General features: G+C 37.9%; 1 protein-coding gene across 1 annotated transcript; it reads right to left on the bottom strand.

Annotated features, from left to right (window-relative positions):
- Positions 1–1,357: 1,357 nt before the first annotated feature.
- LOC110927200 lies at positions 1,358–2,368 on the bottom strand. The gene is made up of 2 exons (XM_035988387.1): positions 2,137–2,368; positions 1,358–2,019 (listed from the first exon to the last, which is right to left on the bottom strand). Exons 1-2 carry the CDS (start codon positions 2,366–2,368, stop codon positions 1,358–1,360), a joined length of 894 nt encoding a protein of 297 aa, XP_035844280.1.
- Between the last annotated feature and the right edge of the window lie 6,638 nt (positions 2,369–9,006).

The raw sequence follows: 9,006 nt of genomic DNA on the forward strand, positions 1-9,006 counted from the left end.
GTTTTAGTTAAGTTAGAATTTTTTTTTGTTGAACGAAGCCTTATAATTCAATCGACCAAAACCAAGCGAAACGCTTGATTTTTTTAGGATTTGATAAAAACCGATCGAAACCGAGCCGATCGATTCAAATTCAATCCGAGTATGAGCATCACTTTTGCGCTCGGTTTTGCAAATTCGATCCGCCCGGATCAGATTGGTTGTAACTCAATCCGAGCATGAGCAGACTCTCGATCGGATTGGATCGGCTCATGAACACCCCTAATTCAAATCACTAACTTAGTTAAACAATGTATCGTTAACTTAGGGATGATTTTCGCAATTTCAAACATCAGGGACGATTTTAATAGTTTACCATTTATTCTTTTTTTTTAATTTTCTTTTTTATCTTTAAATAAAAAATAGCTATAAATATAATATATATACATACATATATATATACACACACACTTATTATTTAATATTCTTTTTACCTTTAAATAAAATAATAATAATAAATTAATTATAATATATATGCATACATACACACACACACACACTTATAATTTTATATATACAAAAACATCATACACACACTCTCTCTTCTATCATTCTCTTTTCTCCACCTCCATCACCACCATCGCCGCCGCCACAACCACTTTGTCTATCTCGACGCTCATACCTCATCTTCCCTACTCGCTATACCAAACATCAGTACCACACGTCTCTCCCATCGTACCAAACATCATTTAATTTATTATTATTTTTAGGAAAAAAATTATGTGTGTATATGTATATATACTATATTTATAATTATTTTTTTAAATATAAAATATAAAAAAATTAATGGGTAAATTACCAAAATTGTCCCTGAGGTTTGGGAATTGCCAAAATCGTCCCTGAGTTAAGGATACATTTGAACTGAGTTAGTGATTTGGATGCAAATGCAACAAAAATGAAACATCCCAGAGACGATTTTGACATTTTACTCTTTCTTTTTCATATATATTTTATGAATATTTTATTTCTCAAATATTTCCTTTATTAATAACTATTTAATATATCAATGATTCAAACTCGTATAATATACGACTTTCTAACTTAGTATATATATATATATATATATATATATATATATATATATATATATATATATATATATATATATATATATATATATATATAGGTGATTTGTTTAAAATATAAATAATTATAAACGAATAGCATTAAATAATAATGTAATTAATTTTTTTTAAAGGGGTAAACTTCATTAAAACAGGCCGGCCTGACCAAAAAACGCAGGACCACACCAAAAACCAACTACAACATATACAAAGGAAAATTACACCAATCTCTCCAAACAATGTTTCTATGTTTGGATCTACATTTTAACTAAAAAAAAATCCAAGTGATCTAAACTCCCCAAAATTTCCTCACTGTCGCCTCTTCCGTCTGCGAAAATCTTTTCATTCCTAGCTTTCCATATACACCAAACTGCCACGACAACAAGCCCACAGACTAACTCTTTAGTCTTCTTATCCCCACCTACACTTTTATGATAGTCGAGAATGTCCTTGAAAGAAAAAGCAAAAAACGGCGGAAGCTTAGCCCAAACGCATGACCGATTCCATACTTTTAGCGATATACTGCAAGCCGTGAAAATATGATCTACGGTTTCTGTCACTTCCCCGCAAAGAGCGCAAACATATGATTCAACCGCAATATTTCTCCTGACGAGAGCTTGTCTAGTCGGAATACGATCGAGCGCCGCCCTCCAAATTAAGATATTGCACTTAGCTGGAACCCATCCGCAACTCTTCGTCGGATACAAGTCTTCCTCGTTCAAAGTACCCAAAGCAATCCTTGTAAACAATTTAGTAGAGAACTGACCCGAAACATCTGGCTTCCACATCCATTTATCCTTCACTGAAGCTGTAAAAATACCGCCCAGCTGAACCGAACAGTTACCCAGCTCTGAAACTTCATCCGGGGATGACGGAGGTCTAGTCCACTTCCAGTTTTTGATATCTTCTTCTCCCTCCGCTGGTTACCGGTCACAAACCAAGCAGGATTTATACTTTTCTAGAGCAAACAGCCTTGGCCATTTAAACATAAGAGGAGACTCGCCGTACCAATGGTCAATCCAAAAATGAATACTACATCCATCGCCCAAAACCCCTTTAATATGGTTGTGAATCCTCTTACCCTCAACCAAAACTTTGAACTCCATACTCATAATGTTTTTCCACACCCTAGACAAAGCCGGGTTGGATGGTAAACTCGACCATTTTCTGCTCCTACCATGACAAGTCGTAACGACTCTTCTCCAAATATTCTCCTCTTCCACCCTATATCTCCACACCCACTTCGCTAGGAGAGCGTCATTCACCATTTTGAGCTTACAGATACGTAACCCACCATATTTTTTAGGATGAGTAACTTTGTCCCAAGCAACCCAGTGCATTTTTCTAACCTCCTCTGAACCACCCCATAAAAAATTTCTCATAAGAGACTCCAACTTCTAGACCACTTTAACCGGCACTTTAAAAATAGAGAAATAATAGATGGGTAAACTTTCTAAGACCGATTTGATTAAAACCACACGCCCGCCGATAGACAGAGAATTTGTTTTCCAAGCAGCCAAATGATTTTTGAAAATCTGCACAATAGGATCCCAGTTTTTAACACGGTTCATGTTGGCCCCTAAAGGAATTCCCAAGTAGTTAAACGGAGAGTCCCCTTTTTTGCAACCCAAAACCGTAGCCAAATGATTAACATCTACCTCATTAACTCCCATACCAAACAAGTTAGATTGTTAAAATTAATTTTCAACCCTGAGCACGCATAAAAAACCCGAAGAATTCTGGCAATCATTTTAATGTTCTCCTCCAACCATTCCCCCACAATTAAAGCGTCATCCGCATAAAGGAGATGTGAAATTACCGGGCCCCCATTAGGTAACTTAACCCCCTTAAACCTCCCCATGTCACAAGCTTTAGAAATAATGCAAGAAAATGCTTCCATAACAATAAGAAACAAGAAGGGCGAAGGAGGATCACCTTAACGGATACCTTTTCGGCATTGAAATTAAACATCTCTTTTTGATAATTATTGCTCGTTTATCTAATTTGATAGGGCCTTTTTTTTTGATAGAGTTTAAAGACTATAGTTGAACACTTTAAACTAAGAGTTAATTGCCAAAATCGTCCCTGAGGTTTGGGCAGGTTTGCCATTTTCGTCCAAAATGACACTTTTGTACCAAATTGCCCCCAACGTTTGTAACTTTTTGTCATTTTCATCCAAACCACTAAATTAGTTTATTTTTCTGCTAAGTTGAGGATATTCGGATGAAACTGACAAATATAAAACCACAGGGACGATTTTGGCAATTTACTCTAACTCTTTTAAATTTCTTTTATTTAATTAATTTTGATACATATTGTCACACCCTCAAAATCCACAAGCGGAGTATCACCGCTTGGAGGCGTGACTGACCAGGATCAAGCCACCAATCATATTGAACAATATATTTAAAATAGATAATATCCAATCACGCAATATAATTGGTGTTCGAAAACGAGTTAACCAAGTTCAAAATTAAACAGCGGAAGCATAAAACGTAAAACCAAAACATAAGTTCAATAAGTTCATAAAGTTTAAATGTTTAACGTGGAACTCTACAGTCCATGTCCCACAGCGACCACTCCTCGTGCAAGCTCCATCTAGGTACCTAATGACCTGCAAGGCATGTAACAAGGAGTCAACAACAATGTTGTGCGAGTTCACAGTTGGTTGTTTAGTTTTAAAAGTTTGTTTTGAAAACCATAAGTTGTTTCGTAAACCACGAGTTAACCAGTATCTTTGTTTTTCCCCAAACCATATCCATAATCAGTGGGGGCTTCCCCATGTGAACCACTAGACTGTTACCATATCGACAACTGACGAAAGTAAGTTGTGCCCTAAGTCAATGTCTATCATCATTGACTGAGTGCCCAGATCCATTAGTACACGCCTGTCCTACCGGCACGGTGTGAGGCTTGTCAACCCTAATAGCGCTATTAACTAATGACCCGCTCGCCATTGGCCTGGCGATTAAGTCGGTATAAAAATGAGGGACTTCATGATAGAGTTTTGTCTAGTAAGTTTTAAGGTTGTTGTCCTACCCAAGGAGGACGAACGTACGTATTCTACCCAAGGAGAATACGCAGGATTAATATTGGCATCCTCCCCATGGAGGATGGCGGTACATATCCTACCCAAGGAGGATATGTAGGTTCTGTTTTAATTTATTAACCCATTCCCAACCACCGGGAATCCCATGCCTTAGAAAGTGTGTGTGAACTCACCTTGGTTTGCTCGGTTAGATTAGTTACTCTAATAATCAGGAATTAAGCACGTCCTAACATGGTACAGATAACAATCAGTTTCCTTTGTAAATGGAGGTGTCCATGCTATTTAGCATGTCATTTTCTTTTTCGAAGTAATCACAATAACCATCAACAAACACTTTACATCACCAAGAGCAAAAACTATATGCTTTATATAATAATCATGAACTTGATATTTCACAAAAAACGCCTAGTAACTTGGTAAAGTGTTTAGTGGGTTTAGTTACCCTACAAAGTGTGTTTACTTCTATTAAAATCTCATTCTTGCAAAGGTTTGGTGTTTACAACTTGTAAACATAATTTACAAAAAATGTTTATCCATAGCATTTTCTTGTTTCTCTAGGGTTTATTTATTTGTCTTTCTACTAAAATATAGTGTAAGTTTAATAAAAAACCATGATCCTTCAAGAATCATCTTTTTAACTTGGTTTCTTTTAGAAAAATCATTCACAACTCTTGGATTTACAAGTTTACTAGTTCACTTGGTTTGTCACTTTACAAGAAAATCATTTCGCTTTCAAGTTCATGTTTGATCAAGAAGATGATTATTTCATGTAAACCCATAATCACCTTCTAACTTGTTAAACCATGTTTTTAATCATACTTTAACAAGCTCCATATGATGATCAACATCATATTATCAAGAAGTCAACAATCAAGTGCCATGCATGTATTTAACCACATTACTTTAACAAGATTTCATCATCTTTAAGTTTCATGTTCATGATTCTTGTTTAAGTCTTTTAGTGTTCATGTTCTTTATAACAATGTATATCTTTGAGTGTTGAAGTAAAAAGTAGTAGCAAGAAGCTTACAACTAGCTCAAAGGCTAGGGAAGATCACTAGAAAAAGATGATGAAAAATGGATGATGAAAGCAAAGGATGAAGGTTCTTCAACTTCCTCAAACACCGAGCTCCATGAATCACCTTCTAACATTTGAATTAAGCTTAAAAATGGAATGTTGGTGGTTGCAAGGTGGTGGTGGTGGCGGTTCTAAGGTGAGCCGAGAGGGAGAGAGAGAGAGGTTGAGGGAGTGGGGTGAAGTTGAGTGTTGAAGTGAGAAAAATGATATGAAATGATCTTTATAATCTATGCCCCATACTTATAATCTCTTTCCCTCAATATCATGTCCAAGTAAACAAGCAACAATCTAATAAAATATTGAAATAAAATCTTGGTGGGGTCCTTCTCTTTGGACCGTAAATGGCATGAGAGGGGGGGGGGGTTTATTGTAATTTTGTGGGTAAGTAGGTAAATGGTTAGGGTGTTGAGTGTAATATCTAGTGTATTATTTGTATGACGCTTTATATAATGTGTTGGGGGTATTCGGGGACCATAACTAGTCCAAAAATAATAAAACAATGTTTCTGGCAAAATTTTGGTGTTCCGGTTAATGTCCGGTTGTTTGGTTAGATACTGTAACACCCCGTGTTTTCCAAAAGTCAAAGTCAAAGTCAAGTGTTGACTGTTATTGGAATTAAAGATTAATAAAGATTAATTTCATTTTAGTTTCATTTTGATTTTCGTATTATTTGGAGTAAGTGTTGTATAATCAAACTAATCGACCGATAATCGAACGGTGAATCAACGATCGACTGTGAATGATAGGAAGTAACAACGCAATAAAGCTAATCAATCAATAATCAAGCTAATCAAATCAATCATCGAACTCAAGTGTGGGGATTTTAATGCTTTTATACGTGTGTGTGTGCCTTATGTGTTACTTGTGCATGTTTACTTTTTATGTTAAAGTGTGTGGTGAATCAATCGAATCAATCAAGACTCAAAGGTGAATCAAACTCAATCGAAGTCGAATCTAAATCGTGGTGTAAGGATGCTTGTATGTTAAATATAGTAGTTGGAACTAAAAGTAATTTGATTAGGAATTCTATCATTCTCAAATCATCGTTCATCGAAGTCGAAATATCGAAAATCGTCGCGAAACACTCAAAAACCAGGCAAGCCGATCGAACAGGACAACCTGATCGAACAGGCTAGCCGATCGAACAGGCTGTTCGATCGGACAGCTGCTCGATCAGGGATGCTGTTCGATCAGCTGACCTTTCCTCTTTTGGAAGCCTATAAATAGGGCTGTCCTTGTCAAACTTTCCACTTTTGGAAAAGCTCTGACCGACCAGCCTCTTCTTCTCACTAAATCTCAGATTTCTCTCAAACCGGTAAGTATTTCACTCTAATCTTTGTACGTTTTTGTTCATTAATCGATTCTCCATCTTTCTATCTTTCAAAATCCGAATTTCATCCATGAAATCACCAAGATCTAGGTGTTCTTGAGTGATGTCATCATGGTGTTCTTGGTGTTCATCAAGAACTTCATGTTCTTGACTTCATTCAACCATGAATAAGCTAGATCTAACCGATTTCCACATCAATAACTTAAAATCTACCAAAGATCTTAACATTTCACGGTGGGAAAAGGATTGGAAGATGAGTTTTCATCTATCTTTCAACTCTTTTACACTCAAAAAAGGTGAAAACGAGCTGAACCGATTTATAAATCAATCCAAACAAACACATGGTTCAAGATTCGGGTTCTACCAAGAGATATACCGATTTCGGGTTAAACGTTAAACTTGGGTTCCAAACCGTCTCTGACCGAGTTTGGGTGATTCCTGCTCGAGTCAGTAGGCTAAGTGGGGATTTCAGTTTTGTGGTTCAACTCGTAGTCAAAATATCTCTAAAACACCAACAAACAACGGGAATAACCAAGTGTTAAGTGATAAGTTAACCGAATCGAGAAGCTGGCCGAACGGCTAGGCTGTTCGATCGAACAGCCCAACCGAACGACTATGCCAGCCGATCGACTAGGCTAACCGATCGACTAGCACTTAGACCCACCAACTCACAAGGTGTAGTATTGACGAGGTACTGTTCGATCGACTATGCCACTCGATTGTAATTATTACTGCTCGGATCATGAGATACTATACTTCAAAACACTTAGACTTTTCGAAACATGGGAATGTCACCCGATCGAACATGCCAACCGATCGAGTGACATATTTGAAAACAATGAAGTGCTAGCCGATCGGTTGGGCTAACCAATCGAACAGCTGTTCGATCGGCCAACCTGAAAGGTAGTACAAACCATCATACACAAACACATCCTTCACATCAAAGGGAGAAACAATCCACTTGAAGGAACCAGCCGATCGAGCCAGCCGGCCGATCGAATGGATGTTCGAACGGACTTTCAAACCGATCGAACAGCCCACTCGATCGAACTGCTGTCCGATCGAATGGCCTACTCGATCCAAGTACATTGTATACTTTTCCGCGTTACTCATCGTTGTGTTATCGAACCATTCAGGCTAACCTATTCTCAGTGCTCCCTTCAATCCACGTCAACCACTGTGAGTATACTCGATCCCTTTTTGCTTTCAGCACTTTTGGGTGTTACATACGTAATCTATCAAATCCACAAACAACACAAACTATTTGAAACGCTAACCTACTTGCATGTATTACTTGTCTAAATGATTGCTGTTTATTATGTTTACACGTGGAGTGCTATCTACCTGCTTTAGCAACGTAGTACTATAGTTTGGACTCAGCACCCGTTCCCACGGGGGTTGCTAACGACAATTACTTGCATGGATTACGGTGGTAATCATGTATTGCGAACTGTCTCGGACAGTCAACTCGAAGTCGTTGGTATCGATGGTCCCATGTTGATAATTTACATGCATCGTTTGCCCTTGTGTACGTGCTTGGTTATGCGTAAACTATTCGAACTCTATATGCTATATCAAACTTGTGTACTCACCTTTACATTATATGTATTGACTTTTATTTTAACGTATGTGACATGTGTTTAAGCTACTAGCGTGCTAGGGAAGCGAGGCCATAATAAGCTTCTAGGAGTCTGTGACCTTAGGACAGTGTCCACGTACCTGCTCCAGGGCCATAATTATCTGTAGATCTTGTACTGGCACCTGTAGTCAGTAAGATTTACGGATAGCTGTCTAGAAGTCTTAAAACAATATTTATATTCGGTTTGTAATAACTAAGAACATGAGTTGTCGGAACAGTTCCCATATTGTTTAGCTGATTTCTATGATAACTTGTTATTGTTTGGGACACGGTATGGGACGTGTTATTTAACTGAATTATATGATAGTTGTTGTGGAAACTTCTGAACAATCTGTTTCGCTCAGTGCCGCGCCCCGATGATTCCGCCATCGGTTGGGGTGTGACAGATTGGTATCAGAGCCATAACTATAGGGAATTAGGTTAGACACGATCTAGTCCGGATCGCTGTCTTAGAGACCTAGACTATAGTTAGGAACCAAGAGACCAAGTTTATGTGCTTATTTTATGTTGTTTCCTTCTATTCTATCATTACATCCGAACTCCGAGCCAAACAATGAAGTGCTAGCCGATCGGTTGGGCTAACCAATCGAACAGCTGTTCGATCGGCCAACCTGAAAGGTAGTACAAACCATCATACACAAACACATCCTTCACATCAAAGGGAGAAACAATCCACTTGAAGGAACCAGCCGATCGAGCCAGCCGGCCGATCGAATGGATGTTCGAACGGACTTTCAAACCGATCGAACAGCCCACTCGATCGAACTGCTGTCCGATCGAATGGCCTACTCGATCCAAGTACATTGTTTA

The sequence above is a fragment of the Helianthus annuus genome, chromosome 1 (genome assembly GCF_002127325.2).
Source record: "Helianthus annuus cultivar XRQ/B chromosome 1, HanXRQr2.0-SUNRISE, whole genome shotgun sequence".
Taxonomy (NCBI): Eukaryota; Viridiplantae; Streptophyta; class Magnoliopsida; order Asterales; family Asteraceae; genus Helianthus; species Helianthus annuus.

Coding starts and splice junctions, on each gene's coding strand:
- LOC110927200 (XM_035988387.1), bottom strand. CDS start 2,368: ATGGTGAATGACGCTCTCCTAGCGAAGTGGGTGTGGAGATATAGGGTG. Junction 2,020..2,136: donor AGGGGTTTTGGGCGATGGAT/GTAGTATTCATT, acceptor ACCGGTAACCAG/CGGAGGGAGAAGAAGATATC.